We start from the raw sequence: 26083 nt of genomic DNA, 5'->3' as shown, positions 1-26083 counted from the left end.
ACTAAATTTGATCTGAAGTGGGCCGAACCAGTAAAATAATAACATAATAATATATATATAATAATATATATATAATAATATATATATATATATATATATATATATATATATATATATATATATATATATATATATGTATGATGTCAATTCCAAACTTTTCTCTATGTTTTAGAGCGAAAAAAGTAAATTTGTTTTTGTAATTGTTTGCATCTACAAACTATCCTTTTCAAAAGATGTGAATAATATGAACAAACTCAAAAAATAAGTGTAATTTTAACAATATTCTGTCTCAGTTTATCATTTCCACATGTTCATTGTAACTTACAGATCACAGTGGATCTACAAACACACAAAACATTTAATAACAGACAGAATATTGGTAAAATTGTACTTACTTCTCTTAAGACATTTCAGGTTTTTCATATTTGTTTTTGCAAAATTATACTTTGTTTTAGTGTAAATACATGAAAATATTTACATTTACAAAGAGAAACATTTGGAGTTGTCATTATTTATATGTTATTATGATAGTAGTTTACTGGTCCTGCCCACTGGAGATTGAATTAGTCTGAATGTGGAACCTGAACTAAGACGACTGTTAATATTTTAGTGTAATTTTTGCATTTCACAAATTCATCCCAAGGGCCGGACTGGACCCTTTGGTGGGCTGGATTTGGCCCCCGGGCCGCATGTTTGACACCTGTGCATTAAAGGGTTAAATGCATGTTTCTTATAAAGGGCTTGTTAACATGAAAACACATTCCACTTTATATATACACTCAACAAAAATATAAACGCACCACTTTTGTTTTTGCTCCCATTTTTCATGAGCTGAACTCAAAGATCTAAAACTTTTTCTACGAACACAAAAGGCCTATTTCTCTCAAATATTGTTCATAAATTTGTCTAAATCTGTGTTAGTGAGCACTTCTCCTTTGTCCTTTGCTGAGATAATCCATCCACCTCACAGGTGTGGCAGATCAAGATGCTGATTAGACAGCAGGATTATTGCACAGGTGTGCCTTAGGCTGGCCACAATAAAAGGCCACTCTAAAATGTGCAGTTTTACTGTATTGGGTGGTCGAGGGGGGTCAGAAAACCAGTCAGTATTTGGTGTGACCACCATTTTCCTCGCACAGTCTTCTTCATGAATTCTCTGAAACAGCTTTGGAGATGGTTTATGGTAGAGAAATGAACATTCAATTCACAGGCAAAAGCTCTGGTGGAGATTCCTGAAGTCAGCATGACTACTGCATATTCCCTCAAAACTTGTGACATCTGTGGTATTGTGCTGTGTGATAAAACTGCACATTTTGGAGTGGCCTTTTATTGTGGCCAGCCTAAGGCACACCTGTGCAAAAATCATGCTGTCTAATCAGCATCTTGATATGCCACACCTGTGAGGTGGATGGATTATCTCAGCAAAGAAGAAGTGTTCACTAACACAAATTTAGACAGATTTGTGAACAATATTTGAGAGAAATAAACCTTGTGTGTTCACAGAAAAAGTTTTAGATCTTTGAGTTCAGCTCATGACAAATGGGAGCAAAACCAAAAGTGGTGCATTTATATTTTTGTTGAGTGTAAAAACAAAATGGGAAATAGAGGGAGGACTGGATCTGACAGAAGAAGAGTGGATAACAGTCTGGGAATATCAATGGAAGTGTAGTAGTTCACAGAGTTGGAAAGAGTTTGGCTGGAAAAGCTTGATTAGATATTTCATTACACCACATCAAAAGTCCCACTATAGAAAGAACTCCCCAATTTGCTGGAGAAAATGTGGTAATACAAATGCAAATCATTATCATCTCTTCTGGAATTGTTCAGTTATCGAAAATTACTGGAAGGAATTACATAAGGAAACACAAGAAATTATCGGGAGCCACTTATCCTTTGAATGTAAATCTTTATTTTTTGGACTTATACCAGAAGGATGGCCAAAGAGAGACAAATATTTATTTAATATCCTGCTAATAGTGGCCAAAAAAGCCATCACAAGAAAATGGCTTTCATCAGAAAGCCCAACGCTGAGCATGTGGATGGACATTACAGTGGACATACATAAGATGGAGAGACTTACTGCAGAGGTGAACTATAAGAAGGACTTGTTTGTTACGCGCTGGAAGAAATGGATGGAATACATCATGCCACGCAGACCTGACTTTCATGCTTTTATTTTTGTATAGAACACAGGTGTCAAACATAAGGCCCGGGGGCCAAAACCAGCCCGCCAAAGGTTCCAATCCGGCCCACGGGATGGCTTTGCAAAATGCAGAAGATATGAACAGTCAAGGGCGTCAAACTCGAAAATAATAGCAAAATAACCTAGAAATAATGACTCCAAATTTTCTTCTTGGTTTAATGTGAAAAAAGTATTGACATTATGCCTATAAACAACAGCAACACCATTTTTTTCTCTTTGATTTACTGCAAAGAACATTAAATTCTGATATCCTTTAATAATAAAACGTCAATAACCTGAACAAATATGAACAACCTGGAATGTCTTAAGAAAAATAAGTGCAATTTTAACAATATTCTGCCTGTTTTGTGTCTTGATAGTTCTGATCTGTAATGCACATGTAGAAATCATAAGTTGAGGCATAATATTGATAAAATTATATTTGTTTTTCTTCAGTAATTTCTTTTTTTTTTTTTCAGTTATTCATATCTTTTTTGTTTTTGGATAGAAATAGTTTCATCATCTAATGTTATTTTTTGCACAAAAAAATTTGGAGTTGTCAATATTTATAGGTTATTATGTTGTTATTTGATTGTTATATGACCAACCTGAAATGTCTAAAGAAAAATAAGTGCAATTTTAACAATATTCTGCCTGTTTTGTGTCTTGGTAGATCTGATCTGTAATGCACATGTAGAAATCATGAGTTGAGGCAGAATATTGATCAAATTTTTCTTATTATTTCTTCTTATTTTGCTTCAGAAATTTCAGTTTTTTCAGGTTATTCACATCTTTTTTGTTTGGATAGTTTGTAAAATGTAAATGTTTTCATAATTAATTATTTTTTGCATTAAAAAAAATAATAATAATTGGAATTGTCATTATTTATATGTTATTATGTTATTATTTTACTGGTCCGGCCCACTGGAGATCAAATTGGGCTGAATGTGGCCCCTGAAAGAAAATGAGTTTGAGACCCCTGGTATAGAAGATTAGATATAGTAAATGCAATAACTGCAATTCACTCCCTACTTGTTAATGTTCTTTTTGTTTGTTTCACTGTTAAAAAAAAAAGGGACATTCAGACTAATATAATGTTGATGACATTTAAAATGAATATCTTTGTCAAAATTGATGCAGAATGTCAATAAAAAAGTTAATTTAAAAAAAAAAAAAAAAATGCATGTTTCTTTGCTTCAAAACTTAAACACATGGTGTCCAGCTGAGTGGACATTTTTGTAACTCCATAAAAAATAGGTTCATAAAAAAAAAAAAAAAATTCGATCACATTGTGTTTTTTCATGCCTAAAGAGGAATTAAAACACTCAGGAAAAACAAATCTTGAATAAGGTTCTCATAATTCATGCATCAAAGGGTTCATCCCGGTTAATTTTGACAGCCCTTGTAAATATATAACTTTTTAATCTCAGAGAATATCCATGTTTTTTCTAAATGTACAATTTCATTCTCAGTAATTCTGCATATGAGCTAATGCACACACACACACACACACACACACACACACACACACGGGATTGTATTTAATTATGCATCAGACATGATGAGTAGAACCGTCCGACCACAGAATAATGAGTAAAACAACTTCCACAGAACTCTGCTCGAGGTACTGTGTAACTGCTGGATTAGTCAGTTGTTTTCATGTTGCTTTTGCTTATTTTGGACATTGTTCAACATGCGTGCGGGGTGAAGACCCTCCCACTGCCTCAGTCACAGTTAATCACATCTGAAAACACTAGTGGACTGTAACCACTACAAGTACACGTTTCAGCTCCTTACTAGTACTTTACTTGAGTATTTAGATAACTCACATATTCACATTTCTGCACCTTAGTAGTAATAGTAGTTTATTCGGTCGTTAATTACTTTAAACAACAAACAAAACCAACATATCCATTGTTCCAAATACAATGTGACTGAAAGGGTTTAGGCTGAAGTTCAGACTTATTTTGCCTAAACCTATTTACAATTAACACGTTTCCACAAGAAAACAAACAAACAAATTTTCAGTGTAATTACTGCTAAACATACAAATACATATTTAATTTTATTTCGGGTAAATCACATCCTTATCTCAACTACCAATACTGATCCTAGTCTTTAAAACAAGTATTTTCTTTAGGTAATCCTGAGCTCTATATTTTTGAATAATGGTTAATTTGTACATATTTTTAAAAGTTTTAATTGTTTTAGACCTTAGCTACTTTCACACCTGTATGTATATAGTGTATATTTATATTTATATTTATATTTATATTTACTTCCATTTCCTGTAGGTTTGTACATATGCAAATCTTGTTTTTTTTCTGCTTTATTAGTGTATTCTATTATTTATTGCTTGTATCTCTTCATGCTTATTTTCTTTTTTTTTTTTTTTTTTTTTTTGCTAGTGTTTTTTTTGTTTGCAACTGAGCTGTTGTGATCAAGTAATTTCCCTTGTGGATCAATAAAGTTGATCTAAATCTAAGTCTATTTCAGATTAAACTCATCTGTTTTACATATTTCTCCAGTTTATGAATCACCAGACTAAGGTATTCTACAGTTATAGACCAACTACAGACAATAATAATGTGAACAATCCAACAATTGCACACAAAAAATACATAAAAATATGTTTTGGATAGTCCTCATTCATAAAAATGTAGATTTATGATATAATCCATGACATGTTTTTATAAGTTTGGGTCTCAGAGAAACACTACATTTATACTTTGAACTATAAACAAGTCTGCAAACACTACTTTAGATTGATTTTTCAGCTCATCTGTACTGTTGTTCCTTCAAATCAGCTCATAATATTGTAACAAATTTCATGTCTGTTCATCTAACACATGCAACAACAGCAAAAAAAAAAAAGTCTAGACAGTAACAACAGTCATGTCAGTGGTAAATATAAACCTATTGACCACAATGTGTTTTCACTCAACATTAGCCTCCAGTCTTTAGTTTTTGATTTCATCACACTGGAATGTTTCCATCCAAAACAGTTTGACCACAGAAAATACAAAGGTTATCTGTGTTAAGATAATAAAAAAAAAAAATAAGTGTGTGTGTGTGTATTGAAATGTGGCCTTAAATTGTGAGAGATGTGTCAGTATTTTAACGTATCAAAGCAACTCAGTTAGTGATAAGTTTGTGTTGAAGTCTGTGTTGTGTTTGTTATTATTAGTAACAGTAGCTGGTGTCTCACACTGTAACTGACACAGTAAACGCAAACTTTTTCAGTTCAAGACCCAAAAAAAGTTCAGTTTTTTTTTTTTTTTTTTTTTTTAACTTGGGACGTAAATTTGAGTGTAACTGTGTATAGTTTGACCAAAATATATAAGGTTATGTGTGTAAAAATAATACCAACAGAAAAAGGAATAAAAGCAATGACAGGGACATTTATAATCCGTGTATCATTCGTTCATTCGTTTTTCAATTTAAAACCAAAAATCAAATTCATTTTCAAAACCAGAATGAAAAACGGATAACGGTTAATTTTTCCATTTCCCGATTTTGTGCTCAAATGAAAAATGGAAAAAATGGATAACGACCGTTTCATTCGATTTTGCTATTTTCAATATAGTTAGGGTGTCTGACCCAGAAGTAGTCGTTACTAGGGAAAAAATAAACAAATGGAATCATGGCCGGACTGGAGGAATATTTGGCTATAATTAAGCAGCTGTTTGATACATACAGAAGCGTATTGCATTCACACAAAAAAAATAAATTCGGCACTGTTTTTCTCAATTAACAAGATAAATTTCTCGTTAATTGAGAAAAACAGAGTCGAATGTAATTTTTTTCACAAAACAGTATCTCATTCATTCAGAAAAAGAGCCAAATTTATTTTTTTGTGTGAATGATATATGCTTCTGTATCAAACAACTCCTTAATTATAGCAAAATATTCCTCCAGTCCGGCCATGATTCCGTGTGTTTACTTTTTCCCTAGTAACGACTACTTCCTGGTCAGACAACTGAACTATATTGAAAATAGCAAAATCGGATGAAACGGTCGTTATCCGTTTTTTCCATGTTTCATTTGAACACAAAATCGGGAAATGGAAAAACGAACCGTTATCCGTTTTCAATCTGGTTTTGAAAATGAAAAACAAAAAAACAAGTCGTTTTTTTGTTTTTTCATTTTTGGTTTTAAATCGAAAAACGAATGAACGAATGATACACGGATTATTTCTAAAACACACCTCTTATGGGTGGAAATTTGGGCTCAAATTGTGAGAAATGTGTCGGTATTTTAATGCATCGAATAAACTCAGTGCCATAAAAATGAAAAGGTTTGTGTTGAAGTCTGTGATGTGCATTTGTTGTTATTATTAGTAACAGTAGCTGGTGTCGCACACTGTAACTGACACTGTAAATACAAACTTTTTCAGCTCAAGACCCAAAAAAATGGGATGTAAATTTGAGTGGAATTGTATACACTTTAACCCAAATATACAAAACTATATCATAAAATATGTCTTTTATATGGAAGAGGATTAGAGCCACTGGAAAAAAAAAAAAATAAGGCTCAATATATTTGTTATTATTATTATTATTATTATTATTATTATTATTATTATTATTATTATTATTACACTGGTCAAAAACAAATTTGTTGTTGAAGTTTTTTGAGCTGATTTAGGATAATTTTGGTGTGCTGAATCCAAAAATCACATTAATTTTGCTCAATCTGGCCAACTTTCTGAACTATGCTACATATTGGCTTTTTAACATTTTTGCTTACATTTATGGGCATTTTCACATCATATGACACAAAATTCTTTCATATTTCTTGCAATAAACGAGTTCTGAAGATTTTACTTTTGCCAATTTATGATTAATGGTTTTTTTAATATTACAGGTGAATGAAATGGCTTCGACTAGAAGATCTTGCAAAAATAAGCCTGACGTATTCTGCTACATCTGCAGTGAATACACCATTGTACCGAACAGGAATCAAGTCACAAGTTTCATAAAGTGTGCTTACCAATCTTATTTTGGTATTAATTATTATATTTTGTGAGAAGATCAAATTTTTCAAAATCAAATTAGCAAAAAAACCTGACCTGATTGAGAAAAATAGATGTCATTTTTGGATTTAGCGGTGCAAAATGGTCCTAATTCAGTTGAAAAAACCTAGACAACTTGCAAAAAACATTTTTTTGTAACCCAGTGTTATTATTATGAGAAAAAACTCAGAAGCCTGAGTTTAATCTCAGAAGTTGGACTTTTTTCTCAGAATTCTGACTTCTTCTCAGAATAGTAATAAAATATATATAGATTGGACCTTTTTTTTTTCCAGTGGCCCTAATCCTCTTCTGTACTTTTACGTCATTTCCATCTAGTTACATATTTCTCCTTATGTGTTTGTCATAAGCTGAATTCTCCTTTTCATTAACTCTTTAACACCTGACGTGTCATCGCTGACTCACACCGTGCATATACAGTTTGGATGGCTGTAACTCTTTCACTGTTTGTGCAATTGGAAAAATTCCAGTTGTTTCTGAAACCTGAGATGTTGTGCTTTATAGGTATTATTGAGTCATTGTGATAATTTCATTCACGTCTGTACTAGAAGCTGGAGAAGAAGCTGTTTTAGCAGAATTATAACATACAGTAAATTGCAAATGACTGCTAGATTTTGAATGATCTGGAAAAAAGTGCTCTGGAAAATAAGGCAAATGGACTCGCTCAACATATTTCCTCACCATTTTACAGTCAAAAAAAAAAAAAAAAAATTCAGGCGGACCATTTTAGACTTAGGGTTTAAAGGGTTAATCTAAATTAACTCTTTAAAAACACTCTTGGATTTGTTGTTCAATGCAGCCTCACAAATCCAAGAACAGCTCAGACTTCTTACAGATATATTCCACCTCCTTCAGCCAAAATACACATAATGATTTCAAACTTTTTGTAGTTCAATAGTATAACATCTTAAGTTTCTAAATCCATTAAAATTTTTGCCAAAAAAAGGATTTTCAAGAAAATTACGGAACTTTTTATACAAACTAAATTCAGTCCCTCGGAAAGTTCTCCAAGAATGAATAATAACATAATTTATCACTGCTATAATTTGAAATCTCAATCATATATTTCTGTTTTCGGTATAGTTTTATGATCTTTTGCACACCCTTTTATCATGATAAAAATAATTTTGTCTGAAAAATTGGTGTGAATTGCTTTTTTAAGCATTTTAATATCAGATGGTGCCGGTTATGTAGGGAATTTCACTTTTCTCAAAAAACATGCGAACTACTTAGTAAAATGAATTCACGTCATGTCGTTGCTTTATATTTCTCTCTTTAACAGTTGGCAACCCCCCCCCCCCAAAAAAAAACAGCTCCCAACACACCTGGATAACGGACATAATGTCATTCTTGAAACTGAAAAAGATCCAATTTTCAGCTGTAACATTCATAATTAAGTGAATGTGGACCAATGTGGGTGGGGGGGTACTACTTTTGTCCTTTTTTTTTTTTAACTTTTTTTTGCTTGTTGGTAGTTGTCTTTTTATGTTGTGCTTTATAGATTTAATTGAGTCTGGAGAAGAAGCTACTTTAGCAGAATTATAACATACAGTAAATTGTAAATGACTGCTAGATTTTGAAAGATCTGGAAAAAAGTGCTCTGGAAAATAAGGCAAATGGACTCGCTCAGCATATTTTCTCACCGTTTTATAGTCAAAATAAAAAAAAAAAAATCCACTTGGACCACTTTAGGCTCAGGGGTTTAAAGCGTTAATCTAAATTAACTCTTTAAAAACACTCTTGGATTTGTTGTTCAATGCAGCCTCACAAATCTAAGAACAGCTCAGACTTCTTACAGATATATTCCACCTCCTTCAGCCAAAATACACTTATGGGATTAGATGGAAAACACATTGTCACATATTATCTCAGCTCATAAAAGTCGACTTCTTAAAGATATGTGGATCTCACAGGACAGCGGCGCTACAAATACATGACGATTTTACAGAATATGATGCGTCTCAGTAAATGAGTCGTTCCGAACTTTCAGCTCGAGATCCAAAAGAGAAATTTGCCGTCACCTTGGGACAGGGGTGGGCAGTTCATTTTCTTCACATGAGACCAATACACTTACAGCTCTAGTCAAGAAATATCTCTTTTAAAAACAGTAAATGAAACAATACAAAGAGACAATGAAAATGTGGAGCAAAGAATACGACTATTTAATGAATATTCACAACGATATTTTTGAAAATGTGCAAAACCAGCTTCACATTATAATCCAGGAGCCCAGAAGAGTTACCCCCGCCAGAACCCTTCATGACTGAGTGGTATCGTTTTGTTCGGTGGATCATAACAATTAGAAATCACGATGTTAAGGCTTGATATCATGGGATGGACTCGGATTACAGCGGCTTTTTCAAAATGGCTAACGCGAAATCGGGGAAAATCAGTTTTCTTCATATCTCAGCTCCCTGAGTACATACAGATATGAATTAGGTATCAGTTTTTATTAGATTTTAATGTTTTGGGTTTTTTTTTTAATGCTTTTATTAATCAGGGATGTAACGATTACTGGTATAATGATAAACCGCGGTAAAATTCCCAGTGGTTAGTATTACCGTTAAAATTGTCATTATCATGATAACCGTGTTTGATTACCGCACTTTGATCTATCTATCTATGAAAAAGAAACTAAAACAACTCAAACTTGATATGGAAAATGGAAAAACAATGGCCATAAGGTGCCATCTTTAATGCACATTTGTATGTTTGATGTTTACTTGGCAATATTTGAATGTTTCTGCCAACAAAAAGTACATTATGCTGTTACTTTATTTGTTTTTTTTTTTGTTTGTTTGTTTTTTTCAAACTACAACTTTATGAAATTATTTCATTGTGTGTATAAGTACTTTTTGAATGTTTTGAGCACAATTTCAACAATACTACGATAATAATGATAACCGTGATAATTTTGGTCACAATAACCATGATATGAAATTTTCATATCGTTACATCCCTATTATTAATTTTTCTTGTGTTTTTAGTCTTCTGTACAGCACTTTGGTCCACTGTGGTTGTTTTAACCCTTTCATGCATAGGTCACTACAGTGGACAGTTATTCTACTGTTCTCTAATTTTTTTTTTCATTATTATTTTTTTTATGTATTTTTACATTTTTTAAAATTATTTTTTATTATTATTTTTTATTATTATTTTTTTTTTCCGAAGAAAATTTTCAATCGCATTGTTTTTTTCATGCCTACAGAAGAATAAAAACACTCAGGAAAAAATTTTGATTAAGGTTCTCATAATTCGTGCATGAAAAGGTTAAAAAAAAAAAAAAAAAAAACAACTCCCTGACCCATTTTGAGCCCTTAACCTATATTTGGGAAACGCACCTGCAGATTAAACCAGTCAAATAGTTAAAAAACAATAACTTTAGCTACATTTTGGCGACAATAACATGAGTAAGAATAATTTTTTTTACAGCTATTAGTGTATTTTTTACAGTGTACTAGTACTTTCCCTTCAGGATGTCAACACTGTGCTGACCAGGTCTAGTCCTACTACGTTTACAGAGCGTAAACGTGTTGCCTCCTGTCTTTGCCGACAGTTGCCTTCAGGTTTCAACTGACACAAGTGTTTTACTCCCTCACTGACTTTGCATCTTATTTGCATACCAGAGCCGCGGTGCTAGTACGAGTTTTTCCTACGCCGGTTGCTAATACGCGTTCAGCGTTTGCGTCGCCGGGTGGCACATTTACAGAAAACCTGGGTGAAAGGAAAACGCAATGACCAATGATTTCAACAAGTAACTACTGATTAACAAACACAGGCCTCGACTGGTTCTGAGGACTTCACAGTAGAAGGAGTTGGAATACTGACAGGAAAGCTGCTGTTAGAGATTACAACACCTCGTCATTGTTAAAGGGAAGATCCTTGAAGAGGCTCTGATGAAGTATTTACAGGTTTAGATCAGATTTAGGCGTGTGTTTACCTCAGAGAACCTCCTATGATACTAGTTCTTGAATAAAACTTTATCAGATACCAATTTACTGCATTAAAAAAGATAAAACTACAGTTCAGATCTCCAAAATTAAAAAAAACTAGAAGCACTCGGAGAGCGCAGACCTCCGCCAAGGCTGATCAGTGCCCCCCCCCCCCCCCCCCGATCACCACCAAAATGCAATCATTTCTTCCTCATCCCATTTCCAACAAACCCTGAAAATTTCATCCAAATCTGTCCATAACTTTTTGAGTTATGTTGCACACTAACGGACAGACAAACAAACAAACCCTGGCAAAAACATAACCTCCTTGGCGGAGGTAATCAGGACCCAAAGTGCACTTTACTGAGACACCTATTAAAATTTATAGTAAATAGTAAGAAAAAATTGGAAAATAATTGATTCACCATCAATTCACCAATAAACCCCCCATAGTTTGATAAATGACAGTGGTTGTAAATGCTTGTTTTTAAGTTCAGTTAATGATATATTTTGCTAAAAAAGACACTTTTTCTTCAGTTTTATCTGTTTCTACACAGTAACCTTGGAATTTACTTTTAGAAAAATCTGTATGACCAGTGAAAGAAATAATGTCGTTGAAAAAAATGATTAGGCCACCCCTTGTTTTCATCAATTTCTTGTTCATTTTATAAAAATCTACATGACCAGTCAGTGAAATATAGGAAAATACTTGGTTTTCACTGAAAAATGCAAAATTCAGAGGATAATACTAAAAACTAGAAAAGCACTTGGAGGGCACAGACTTCCGCCAAGGCAGATCAACCCCCCCCCCACCCCCACCACCAAATTTTTTTTTTTTTTTTTTTTACTTTTTTTTTTATTGTATACATCAGCAGCAAAGCAGTTTATCAAAACATTTGTTTTTTTGTTTTTTTTTTTTACACTTTTGTATGTATTAGGGGAAAAAATTGCATGGCAGCTAAATGTCCACATAGTGGAGAACTACACATTGCTTCTTAAATCACCACCAAAATGTAATCATTTTTTCCTTGTGCCAGTATCAACATTTCCTGAAAATTTCATCAAAATCCTTCCATAACTTTTTGAGTTATGTTGCTAACAGACAGACAGACAAACAAATAGACAAACCCCAATGAAAACATAACCTCCTCCATTCCTTGGCGGAGGTAAAGACACCTACGAATGGTTGAATGTAGAAAAAAACAAGTTATTTGAGAGTTGCAACAAATACAGTTGCAGAAAAAATTACTAGACCACCCCTTGTTTTATTCAATTTCTTGTTCATGTTAACGCCTGGTACAACTAAAGGTACATTTGTTTTGGACAAATATAATGATAACAAGAAAAGCACTCGGAGAGCACAGACCTCCGCCAAGGCAGATCAGTGTGCCCCCGTGCCCCCCATCACCACCAAAATGTATCATTTTTTCTTCCTTGTGCCGGTATCAACATTTCCTGAAAATTTCATAAAAATCCGTCCATAACTTTTTGAGTTATCTTGCTAACAGACAAACAAACAAAGCAAAGCGATCACAATACCTCCTGGCAGAGGTAACAACAAAAATAGCTCATAGTAGTTTAATTTCAGAGCTGATATCTATTCATTTTCCATGTTTTTTTTTTATAATAACCAAAATCCCTTCAGTTCTTCCATCAATATCTATGGCATTGTAGTGAGAAAAACAGTGCTTTTAGACATTCCATGTTTTCTTTTCTGTCTGTTTTAGTCACATGATACACACAGGAGTTAGTACTGGATTGCATAACCATTGTTTTTGGTGACTTTTGATGGTCTAATAATTTTTTCGTTAACTCTACATGAAGGCATTTTCAGGTTTTCTCTGGTCAAGTTTATAAATGTTGGCCTTAAAACACAAATGAGATGAAGTAAAAAGACAAAAACGACGTAGCAATACAGATACGGACACAGATAAACATTATTGATCCACAGGAGGAAATTCACTTTACTATCAGGTCAAGGAAAACTCATTTATAAACAAGGAATCATCAGTTTAGCAATCACCAGACTACGGTATTCTAGAGTTATAGACTGACTACAGACTATAATGATGTGAAGGATCCAACAATCAAATACATTAAAATATGTTTTTGACAGTTTTTGCTCATAAAAATGTAGATTTATGGCACAATCCATGATACGTTTTTACATGTTTGGATCTCAGGGAAACAAAATTTATACTTTGAGCTAAAAACTCTGGAAAACACAACTTTAGTTTGATTTTTCAGCTCATCTGTACAGTTATTCCCTCAAATCGGTGCATAATATTCTAACAAATTTCATTTCTGTTCATCTCACACATGCAACAGCAAAAAAAAAAAAAGTATATGCAGTAACAACAGTTGTACCAGCCGTAAATATAAACCTATTGACCACAGTGTGTTTTCACTCATCAGCCTCCAGTCTTTAGTTTCACCACACTGGCATTTTTCCATCTAAAGCAGTTCTACCACAGAAAATATAAAGGTTATCTGGGTTAAAATACTAAAAAAACCAAACATGAATAAAAGCTGTGTGTATTGAAATTTGCTCTCAAATTTTAACAAATTTCTCAGTATTTTAATGTATCGAAGCAACACAGTTAGTGGCACAAAAATGAAAAAGTTTGTGTTGAAGTCTGGGTTTGTTATTAGCAGTAACAGTAGCTGGTGTGCCACACTGTTGACACTGTAAACCCAGACTTTTACAGTTCAAGACCCAAAAGATGAATGTTTTTTCATGTACCTGGGATGGAATTTTAAGTGTATTTGTGTGTACTTTGACCCAAACATACAAAACTACATGATATGATAAATTATGTTTTTTACATCATTTCCATCTAGTTTCCTCTATAATTCTTCACTTTATTGAAGTCAATAGTCGTAAAACTTTTATCTGAGGGGTGACGTCAAGTCCCAATGTCACGAATTTTCCTTCATTCCAAGTGCAGTAAACATTAAATAGGCTTTTAACTGGAACTCATTTGTACCTGGGTTGTATTTTTTTTTTTTTTAATTGCATTTTATAAAACTACACATTTTCTTTACTTTCTTGTTGCACTTTGGTTTGCTCGACTCTACCACAGCCATGCACTTTACTGAAATCTTTACAGTGGATCACCACACCAACACCTTTAACCCTCTGGTATCCGGGTGCGCCTTTTAGGCACACTTTGCATTTCGTGTTAAAAAAAACTTCATATTATTTTTCACAATTTAAATAAGGTTAGAATTCAAAAGTTGTTCATTTTTGTATGATCTTTAAAATTCTGGCCAACAACTAAAATGTGCACATTGTAAACAAAAGAAAATTACAAGACTAGCATCTGTCTCCCAAGTGTGCCTAAAACGCACTATTTCTTCCATTTGATATGTATGATTAGGGCTGACCTTGATTTACAAAAATAAAATCAAATTAGAGCAGAAAAATAAATCAATATATAATATTTAGTAGTCTGATTTATAGGTGTGCATTTTACGCACACTTGGTGACAGATGCTAGTATTTTCGAACATTTGACCTAGCGCCAAAAATAATAATGTAAATTAACCAATGTTGGAGTTAATCACTGACATATGCCAGGCTGCAAAAATCAAGTAATATGTGATCCACTTTTTATGTAGTATATTGAAAAAAATTAATTTTTTGTGTTTTTTTGCATCCACAAAAATGGTTTGTTTACATTACAAACAGCATTTAAAGGGTTAAAAAATGTGACAATTATTGAGTATTTGGTATTTTTATTTACAGCTCAAGTTGATGAAATAGAAAAAAGTGTAAAACAATTAAAAACAAACTGTATGAAATTTTTTTTTACATTATTCCACAAGTGTGCCAAAAAGGCACACTTGGTGCTTAGTAAGGGCCTTACTGGACGGGATACCAGAGGGTTAACCCATCACTATGCACCATGTATCACACACTGCATCCCAGGAGCAGTGGGCGCACCGTATCAGGTGCCTGGGGAGTAAATGGGGAGTTAAGTGCCTTGCTCAAGGGCACATCAGCCAACAACTCTCCGCCAGTCTAGAGAACTGAACCGGTGACCCATCAATCACAAGCACCCCCCAGCAGACTCTCCAGCCATCTAGGCCACAGCTGCCCCCACAGCATTGTCTTGACCGTAAATATATTTTCAATACGAGCTCACTTTCATTTCCACAGTTTGCGTTCGCTACCGTCATCTACACAGCTTCAGACTACACTGGTCTACAAGGAAAGTGCTTCCGGAATAAAAGTAAAGAAATTTTACCACATGAGAGTCACCGATAAAGAAAAATCAAGTCGAAAATGCTGGTTGGCTGAACTTTCCAAGATACAGCCTTGGGTCAAAATGTGAAATTCAAGAATTAACGAGAGAATGGGTTTGACTCAAAAGGAATATTTGTCTCAGAGCTACAAGATCTACTTCAAAACACTGTCTGCACATTAGAATACATTCACTTTACAGGTTCTATTTAGTGGAAGATTTATAAAACTATTATATACAGGGTGGGGAAGCAAAATTTACAATATTTTGAGGCAGGGATTGAAAGACAGTGTATGACCAGTTAGTTTATTGAAAGTCATGAGAATTTATTTGCCACAAGAAAATGTACATAATAGAAAATGTTTTTATTCTATGTGTCCTCCTTCTTTCTCAATAACTGCCTTCACACGCTTCCTGAAACTTGCGCAAGTGTTCCTCAAATATTCGGGTGACAACTTCTCCCATTCTTCTTTAATAGTATCTTCCAGACTTTCTCCTAATAGTTTTGCTCATAGTCATTCTCTTCTTTCCATTATAAACAGTCTTTATGGACACTCCAACTATTTTTGAAATCTCCTTTGGTGTGACGAGTGCATTCAGCAAATCACACACTCTTTGACGTTTGCTTTCCTGATTACTCATATGGGCAAATGTTTCTGAAAAGGTATGGATAATAGTGTTAGGTATGATTATGACATCAATATATGTTTGGTTTCAAAACAATTGACGTAGTGCCTGCTGAGAAAAAACAACTAAATGTTCATTGTAAATTTTGCTTCCCCACCCTGTAAATGTACATAAACCAATATATATGTGCAATAACACTTAATCATATACCTTGAAATCAGCAAACCGGCACTTTTGTCATTTATTTTCCAATTAATCTTATTAAAATACGTAACATTTAGCACATTTAATCTCTGAAGCAAATCATTTCTAAAAAATTGCAGACCAGTGCTACCGTTGTCCAACCCATTCACTACTATCTGTCTGCCTAGCTTTGGTGGAGTTAGGCCATTCTCTTCCAGTTCAGACTGTCATACAAGTTTCAGGAGGGTGAACCTGTGAATTGCTGCAGTAAACACACTGTGTTTGATCACAAGGCGAACTACATAAAATAGTCTGATTTGTCTGTAGAGACTCCACCCCACATTCCAACAGGTAATCACAGTTCCTATTTGAACTTTTCACCTCATGCTTGAACGAATGTCCGAAGTTTGAATAAAAAGTCGTCACTTTTCTATTGACCCTCAAATTGCACAAATATAACTTGTGCATTAAAATTTGCCTAATGGAAAAACGGAAAAACTCATTTTTCGATTAAAAGTTTTTGCGCTGGCAAGAGGTGGTTTTTCAGGCAAATGGTATATCACGCAAAACTGCAATGGAGAGATCTTTTTTCGCAACTAGAGTCATGTCAATTAAAATAAAAATGGATGCTGACAGACAACAAGCGAAGAAGAAGAGTTTTAAAAGAAACATGGTGCGGTATGTGTGGACACACCAGGAAACTGAATCATTTTTTAATTTAGAAGGGGATAGAGGAGTAAAATATAATAACAATGAATATATCTGTAAATCAAAGTGATATTTATGTTCGTCACCATGTTTACGGAAAGACTTCTCGTGTCATCTTGCAATAATAAAGAAACAAATCATCATATTTTTGATTTAATGGAAAACCCGACATTAAGCACTTCTGTTTTTTCAACATTTAGTAAATATCGATAAAGTTTTGCACATACGTATGTCCAATGGAAAAGCGACTAGTGACAGCCTTAATGAGTACTGTTTTGAAATGAATATGCACAAAATAAGGGCAGTAATTGTGAAACCACGATTATTTCTCTGACAACAATCGTAAAACCAAAATCTCTGCTCATTACATCTCTATCCTGAAGGTAGACCAGTTCAGAACCACTGATCTACAGTCGCAGAAAAAGTTATTAGACCACCTCGTGTTTTCTTCAATTTCTTGTTCATTTTAATGCCTGGTACAACTAAAGGTACATTTGTTTGGACAAATATAATGAAAACAACAAAAATAGCTCATAATAGTTTAATTTCAGAGCTGATATCTATCCATTTTCCATGTTTTCTTGATAATAACCAAAATCACTTCAGTTCTTCCGTCAATATCTGTGGCATTGTACTGACAAAAACAGTGCTTTTAGACATTCCATGTTTTCTTTTCTGTCTGTTTTAGTCACATGATACACACAGGAGTTAGTACCTGATTGCATAACCATTGTTTGTGATGACTTTTGATGGTCTAATCATTTTTTCCGCAACTGTATGTGAATGCATTTTCAGGTTTTCTCTGGTTCAGTTTATAAATGTTGACCTTAAAACGCAAATGAGATGAAGTAAAAAGACAAAAACAATGTAGCAATACAGATAGAGACACAGATAAACATTACTGATCCACAGGAGGAAATTCACTTTCCCATCAGGTCAAGGAAAACTCATTTATAAACAAGGAATCATCCGTTTATCGATCACCAGACTACGGTATTCTAGAGTTATAGACTGACTACAGACTATAAAGATGTGAAGGATCCAACAATTAAACACATAAAAATATGTTTTTGACCGTTTTTGTTCATAAAAATGCAGATTTATGGCACAATCCATGATACGTTTTTGAATGTTTGGATCTCAGGGAAACACAAAATAATGCCTGGTACAACTAAAGGTGCATTTGTTTGGACAAATATAATGATAACAACAAAAATAGTTCATAGTAGTTTAATTTCAGAGCTGATATCTATCCATTTAACATGTTTTCTTGATAATAACCAAAATCATTTCAGTTCTTCCGTCAATATCTATGGCATTGTACTGACAAAAACAGTGCTTTTATGCATTTCATGTTTTCTTTTCTGTCTGTTTTAGTCACATGATACACACAGGAGTTAGTACTGGATTGCTTAACCATTGTTTTTGATGACTTTTGATGGTAGGTCAAAACACAGTAATGAACTTTTTTTTTCACGTCTGCTGTCTGCCTAATGTTCACGCTGTATCCCAATTCCTTTTCAAATCCATGAAAAAATTCCAGCATGTGTCCACGTGTACTGTGTGAAAACTGTATGATGTCTTCTGTTTGTGCTTTGCATTATCTTCTGTTCTTCACTGCAATTTTCAAAGAAAGGGTTTTATGGTAGCGCTGTAGTAGGAGCAACGGCCCGATGTCCCTAATCATCGAACTCAGTTTCGTTTGATGTACTCTGTACTGTCAAATGACAATAAAGGCAATTCTTCATTCTTCTTTAATTGATTGCCATAACAACATAAATTTCAATATAAAGTAGCTCCTTGTTTTGGATAATCCCTTATGGTCCAACTAAAGCAAAAATGAGTTTAAAAGTAAAAATGTGGGTCATTTAGCAACAATAATCTGTCAAATTATCTCTAAAATGTCCCATCAGAGAGATTTTGAATACTGTATTTTGATCCTGGTCTAATAATTTTTTCCGCGACTGTAGATCCCAGCGCAAACTTCCCACGAGCGCCCGCAAATCTTCCGGTGACCCTTTTACATTCCTCGCTCCCATCCACTGACCCATCACATTCCCGTTTGACATTTCTGGAGCGTAACACACCTTCATGAGCGTACGCACGAGGAGCATCTGAAAATATCACTCTCATTAGGATGTCAACGATGTCAGATGACAGCAATACTGGTGAGTTAATGGCTCCGATTGTCCGTAGCCTGACTTTAACTGGAAGGAATTTGAGATGGACAGATTATCGCATTCACAAGTCTCGCCTGTTGTGGACGCTCTATCTCATGACACTGGTTTCTGTCTCAAACTACGTCCGTGTTTGCATGTATGTATGAACTTGTTTCTAGGTTTACTCGCTAAGGGTGAGAATGAGGCTGAAAAAGTCCGAACCTCCTCCTGCTCTGTTGCCTGAGGAAGGCCATTATGTTAGCTCCATTATGTCTTGTGAGAGTGTTTTTTTTTTTTCTTCTTCTTCTCTTGTTGTTTATACAGTACTGTTATGAACCAAGCAAGTTTTTCCTCTGTACGCTCGCAGCTGCTGTTCCGTACTGACCATGGTGGTCTCTGTGTAAACATTAGCCGGCTTTAAGTGGAAGACAATGAGGAAATGACAGGAGGAGGTAGTGGTGGGGGAGAAGAGGAGTAGAGGTGGGAGGAGGGGTGCGGGGGGGGGCATTTGAAGACATTCAAGGATGGATTTCCAGATGAAACAGTGTGATGACATCATGGCAAAGTCAGCTAGTAGGAACATGGAGAGGCCTAGTAATGCAACACCATACATAAACAGTGGACAGCTGTATTTATAGGAGATTGTCTCATGGTTCTATCTGCCTCCATAAATCCTATTATCTGATTTGTGGCTGCCCCCCCACCCCAACCCCCACTCCAACCCCCCCCGCGAAATAGAGGTGTAAGAAAATATCAGTTCTGCAATATATCGCGATATTTAATTTCACAATACGGTATTGATATTAACCCTTTCATGCATGTATTATGAGAACCTTAGTCGAGACTTTTTTTCCGGAGTGTTTTTATTCCTCTTTAGGCATGTAAAAAAATGCAATTGCAATTTTAATATTTTATTTATGAACCTATTTTTCACGGCGTTACAAAATGTCCATCATACTGTTAACTTTTGAAGCAAAGAAATACGTATTTAACAACATCAGAAAATCATATACTGTGGGAAGACTATGCAATTAAACATTTTTAATGCTACTAATCTGATGTTTTCTCACATTTTAACACATTCTAATACTAGTTGTTACTCACTTAACCAAGATATTATGCACAAGAAAAAAAAACAACTTTAATTACACTCTAAGAACAATTAGCAATTGATTTGCTCTAAAACATGTTACTGCAGATCAAATGATTTAACAAGAACCGCAAAGTTTTTCTAATGATATGAATTGCAGTTGAAAAACAGCCAGTGATGCATGGCATCAATTTAGCGGATATGATTAATTGCAAATGTCTTCCAATATAAAATAAATATCTGGAATTTTTAACACTGATATTAATCCTTAGATGTTACTTGATGCAAGCATATTTGTTCTACCTTCAGGGGTGTCCTGATATAGAAAGATTTACCAGATATTCCTGGGATGTTCAGCATTTCTGACTTCCTGTCAGCCATCTTGGTTACGAGTTAAAAAAAAGAAAGCACTTCCCATGACTGTCCAATAGGTGACAGTGTATGGGATCATGTTCAAGCGTCCACTGTGCTGGCTGGTCCACTGTGCCAAGGCTGATCAGTGGCCCCCCCCGTGGGCCCCCCCACCCCCGATCACCACCAAAATTTAATCATTTCTTCCTTATCCCATTTCCAACAAACCCTGAAAATTTCATCCAAATCTGTCCATAACTTTTTGAGTTATGTTGCACACTAACGGACAGACAAACAAACAAACAAACAAACAGACAAACAAACAGATAAACCCTGGCAAAAACATAACCTCCTTGGCGGAGGTAAATATACAGAAGAACAGCTTTTGAATAGCTGTCCACTCTACTGACCACTATGCATGAAGGGGTTAAAAAGAACTGTATCGATATTTTTAGGTATTTATTCAAATGCAGATATGGCGGAGGTCCATTTTTGTTTTTTTGTTTATATTTTATTTATTGTTACTTAACACTCTTTTATTAAATAGTGTTAGTTCCTTTGTTGGGGTTGCGTTAAAATAAAGTTATGATGTTAGTTCTGAACTGATAGAATATGAACATTTGAACAGGATCTTAAACTGTAACGTCTGTAAAACGGAATTTAAGTTTGAACACAGGAACAGTTTGTGATATAGCATTAGATCCTGTTGGGATCAAATAAAAATGTGTTTAGTATTTGTGCAGATTTCAGGTGTAGTTCCATTCTTCCAGGAAATAATCATTTTAAAAAAGAAACAAACAAAAAATTGCTTTTTTAACAGTATTAGGATTAGGGCTGTGTATCGGCAAGAATCCAGCGATACGATACAAATCACAATACTAGGATCACGATACGATACGTCATGATATGTCATGATACTATTAAAAAAAGGCCATTTTTTTGTTTCTTTTTTTTTTTTTTAATGATAATTTCCTAGAAGAATTGGATTACAGCAGAAATCTGCACACATTTTTATCTGAGCCCAACAGGATCTAATGTTATATTGTCTATGTTATATGCTTTTTTAACAGTATCGTGATATATCGTGATATATGGTATCGTGATCCTTGTATTGTGATTTGTATCATATTGTCAGATTCTTGTCAATACACTGCCCTACTGCCAAAGCACCCAGGAAACTCACCCCACCTCCACTCTTCCACTCTCTCCTTTTAAGTGTTGTGCAGTTCTCACTATTCCTATGACACCAACATGAAAACCGGTCACATCCACGCATCCAGGAGACTTTACCCCCCCGCCAAACAGGGGTGTAAGAAAATATCGGTTCTGCAATATATCGCGATATTTCATTTCACAATACGGTATTGATATTAAAAAGTACTGTATCGATATTTTTAGGTATTTATTCAAATTGTGGAGGTTCATTTTTGTTTATATTTTATTCATTATTATTTAACACTCTTATTCAATAATGGTAGTTCCTTTGTTGGGGTTGAGTTAAAATAAAGTTATGATGTTAGTTCTGAACTAATACAATATGAACATTTGAGCAGGATCTTAAACTGTAACGTCTGTAAAACAATTTAAGTTTGAACACAGGAACAGTTTGTGATATAGCATTAGATCCTGTTGGGATCAAATAAAAATGTGTTTAGTATTTGTGCAGATTTCTGGTGTCGTTCCATTCTTCCAGGAAATAGTCATTTTTAAAAAAGAAACAAACAAAAAATTGCTTTTTTTAACAGTATTGGGATTAGGGCTGTGTATCGGCAAGAATCCAGCGATACGATACAAATCACAATACTAGGATCACGATACGATACATCACGATATGTCATGATACTATTAAAAAAAGGCCATTTTTTTGTTTCTTTTTTTTTTTTTTTTAATGATAATTTCCTAGAAGAATTGGATTACAGCAGAAATCTGCACACATGTTTATCTGAGCCCAACAGGATCTAATGTTATATTGTCTATGTTATATGCTTTTTTAACAGTATCGTGATATATGATATCGTGATCCTTGTATTGTGATTTGTATCATATTGTCAGATTCTTGTCAATACACTGCCCTACTGCCAAAGCACCCAGGAAACTCACCCCACCTCCACTCTTCCACTCTCTCCTTTTAAGTGTTGTGCAGTTCTCACTATTCCTATGACACCAACATGAAAACCGGTCACATCCACGCATCCAGGAGACATTACCTCATCCTGATCAGATAAAACCCAAATGGGAGTTCATGTATGTATGTGTGCATGTGTGTGTATGTGTGTGTGTGTAGTCTGAGAGGTGTTTAGTCAAAATTATAGACAGCTGTCGGGTATTAACACAGACTTAGGCGCATCCATGTGGTCACAGGAGCCCACAGTGGGTGGCCTAGCGCAAGAAAAACTGACAGTTTGCGTCCGAACAGACTGAGATTATGTTTCAATATGACAGATTGTTTAAAAAGAAGAAGAAGAAGAAGAAGAAGAGACAGTAGAGGGATGCACCTGCTTGGATAAACTTTACACGCGTGCGCTTTTCTGGAGACAAAAGGTGACATTTGGAGAGAAAGGACGGAAACGCGTAAAAAGAAGCTGCACCAAAGTTTTTTTGTTTTGTTTTTTTTTCCTTTTGTTTTTTTGCGTGGACTTACATATCTCCTCAGTTTCTTCTCTGGTGGGGACTTTCTCAGCCAGCCTTGGAAGATGATTTCTCCACCGCTCATGTTTGTCACTGTTTGCTCTCTGCTCTTCAACTGCCGTCTGTCACCAGTACTAGTACTAGTAGTACAAGTAGTAGTAGTAGTAGTAGTTGTAGTAGTAGTACATGGCGGCTCCAGAAGGTTTGCCCCTTTTTTTTTCACTCAGTTGTCGGCGTCTGGCTCTCCTTGGTGCCCACGCCGTCCGCTCCCCCCATTGGATTAAAAAAAAAAAAAAAAAAAAAACAAAGAAAGCAGGGTGCCTTTTCCACACAGATAGATGTGTCCAAACGCTCCTACTAATGCGCAACAACCAGCGCGCAAGAGGCGAGTAAAAAAAAAAAAAAAAAAAAAAAAAAAAAAAGGACCGGAGGAAAAGAAACACCGCGACTCTTCTGTGTTTGGATTGTTTTTGGTTTTACGCACGGGCAGCAGACGACAAGCCGCGGGGAAACTGCACTGATGCAGGGTGAGGAAGTATCTCAGGGTGTCTGCAGTTTGTTTTCCCAACTCATACCACGCCCACCGAGCCGAGGGAGGGAGGGGGACGGAGAGAGGGAGGGATGGGCTGCGCCGGGACGAAGAGGATGGGGAGTAGCGCACGGCTTAAAGCGCTTCCAAAGACCCCAAACACGACTCCAAAAACCCTCAAGAAACACAAATAAAGACTAGTATTTGTATAATGACAAGCAAAACACGTGTTTATGTCACCGAGTGTGTCCTCAAATGTAAAAATACATCCATTTAGTTTATAAGGTGATGCGTAAAATGCCAAATTACGCACGGAACTCAGTGAATACAAGTCGTCGCTTCCTGTGGATAACTTTCCCAAGTCATCTGTTGTGTTTTAATGGAAACATAAAACTATTAAAATCACTGCTGCAGCCATTGGCCACAATAAAGAATTCCATTTTCACCAGTGTGGTCAGATGGGAAAACGCACCATCTTGTGGATGATTGAATGAATGGACTTTTTTTTTTTGGAGTGACAAGGTGAAAAGGTTTAGTCTAATTTATTTATTTATTTGTCATTTAAATTTTTATTGGTTTTATCATAATGTCAGTCATTTACAAAAAGGAAAACAAAAAAAACCAAAACCCATAACTTAAAAGTGCATTTATTTATTTTTTATTGTTTTTATTTTGAATATTACAAAAAAAAAATAAACAAAACATTAGTGAGCCCAAGATATAAGTTAAAGTCCGTAAGTTTTTATTGGTTTTATCATAAGGAAAACAAAAAACAAAACCCACAACTTAAAAGTGCATTTATTTGTTTTGTTATTTCAAATATTAAAAAAAATAAAATAAAAAATATTAATGAGCCCAATATATAAATTAAAGTCCATAAGTTTTTATTGGTTTTATCATATTTTCAGTCATTTACAAAAAACAAAGTGAAAAAAAGACCAAAACAAAAAACAAAACCCACAACTTAAAAGTGCATTTATTTATTTTTTATTGTTTTTATTTTGAATATTACAAAAAAAAAAAAAAAAAATTAGTGAGCCCAAGACATAAGTTAAAGTCCATAAGTTTTTATTGGTTTTATCATAAGGAAAACAAAAAACAAAACCCACAACATAAAAGTGCATTTATTTGTTTTGTTATTTCAAATATTAAAAAAAAAAAAAAAAAAAAAAAAAAAAAAAAAAACAGGGAAAAAAACCTAAAAAAAAAAAAAAAAAGAAAAAACCCAAACATTAATGAGCCCAAGATATAAGTTAAAGTCCATAAATTTGTATTGGTTTTATCCTATTTTCAGTCATTTACAAAAAGGAAGAAACAAAGTGGGGAAAAAACGACAAAAAGGAAAACAAAACTCACAACTCAAAAGTGCATTTATTTATTTTTTATTGTTTTTATTTTGAATATTACAAAAAAAGAAAACAACAAAACATTAGTGAGCCCAAGATATAAGTTAAAGTCCATAAGTTTGTATTGGTTTTATCCTATTTTCAGTCATTTACAAAAAGGAAGAAACAAAGTGGAAAAAAAAGACAAAAAGGAAAACAAAAAACAAAACCCACAATTTAAAAGTGCATTTATTTGTTTTATTTCAAATATTAAAAAAAAAAAAAAAAAAAAAAAAAACAGGGAAAAAACCTAAAAAAAAAAAAAACATTAATGAGCCCAAGATATAAATTAAAGTCCATAAGTTTTTATTTTTTTTATCATATTTTCAGTCATTTACAAAAAAGAAAAAACAGTGGAAAAAAAAGACAAAAAAGGAAAACAAAAACAAAACCCACAACTTAAAAGTGCATTTATTTTTTTTTTATTGTTTTTATTTAGATTAAAAAAAAACAAAAACATTAATGAGCCCAAGATTTTAAAGTCCATAAGTTTTTATTGGTTTTATCATATTTTCAGTCATTTACAAAAAAGAAAAAACAAAGTGAAAAAAAAAGACAAAAAGGAAAACAAAAACAAAACCCACAACATAAAAGGGCATTCATGTATTTTATTGTTTTTATTTTGAATATAAAAAAAAACAAGTTTAAAAAAAAACATAACATTAATCAGCCCAATATATGAGTTTAAGTCCATTTTTTAATCTTCTGTATCATAATGAGGATTCCATGTCGATTTTCTCTTTTAAAATGGATGGATATTGTCATTCTTTTCACGATTGTTCCATTTTGTCTGTTTTATGTTTCACTCTGACAGCAGGTTAAAGTGGCCAAACATAAATCTGGATTATGGGTGATTTATGATTTTAATTTGTTTTCCGTCTACATGATAAAACATGGTTGAAAAATACTGTCTTTATAAAAACAATGAGACCGATGACTGGAGAAGCACATTTATAAGAAATTTATTACAAAAAGTACTCAGGTTGTATTCTGGAAAGGTCTGCAGGGGAATAATCTTATTTATTTATTTT

General features: G+C 34.0%; 1 protein-coding gene across 3 annotated transcripts in view; it reads right to left on the bottom strand.

Moving 5' to 3' along the window:
- The window catches only part of gab2 (GRB2-associated binding protein 2), a 132569-nt gene extending 109125 nt beyond the window's left edge, over window positions 1–23444 (bottom strand). For all 3 annotated transcript variants that reach the window (XM_030152335.1, XM_030152336.1, XM_030152337.1), the window contains exon 1: window positions 23152–23444. In XM_030152335.1, coding sequence (XP_030008195.1) covers window positions 23152–23223 — 72 coding nt within the window. In that variant the 5' untranslated portion in view covers window positions 23224–23444. The remainder of the gene's footprint in view (window positions 1–23151) is intronic.
- Window positions 23445–26083: the final 2639 nt, after the last annotated feature.

Source organism: Sphaeramia orbicularis, chromosome 13, assembly GCF_902148855.1.
Source record: "Sphaeramia orbicularis chromosome 13, fSphaOr1.1, whole genome shotgun sequence".
In the NCBI taxonomy this organism is placed as follows: domain Eukaryota; kingdom Metazoa; phylum Chordata; class Actinopteri; order Kurtiformes; family Apogonidae; genus Sphaeramia; species Sphaeramia orbicularis.
Note: the sequence above shows the minus strand (reverse complement) of the source record. Positions and strands in the feature narration are given on the sequence as shown.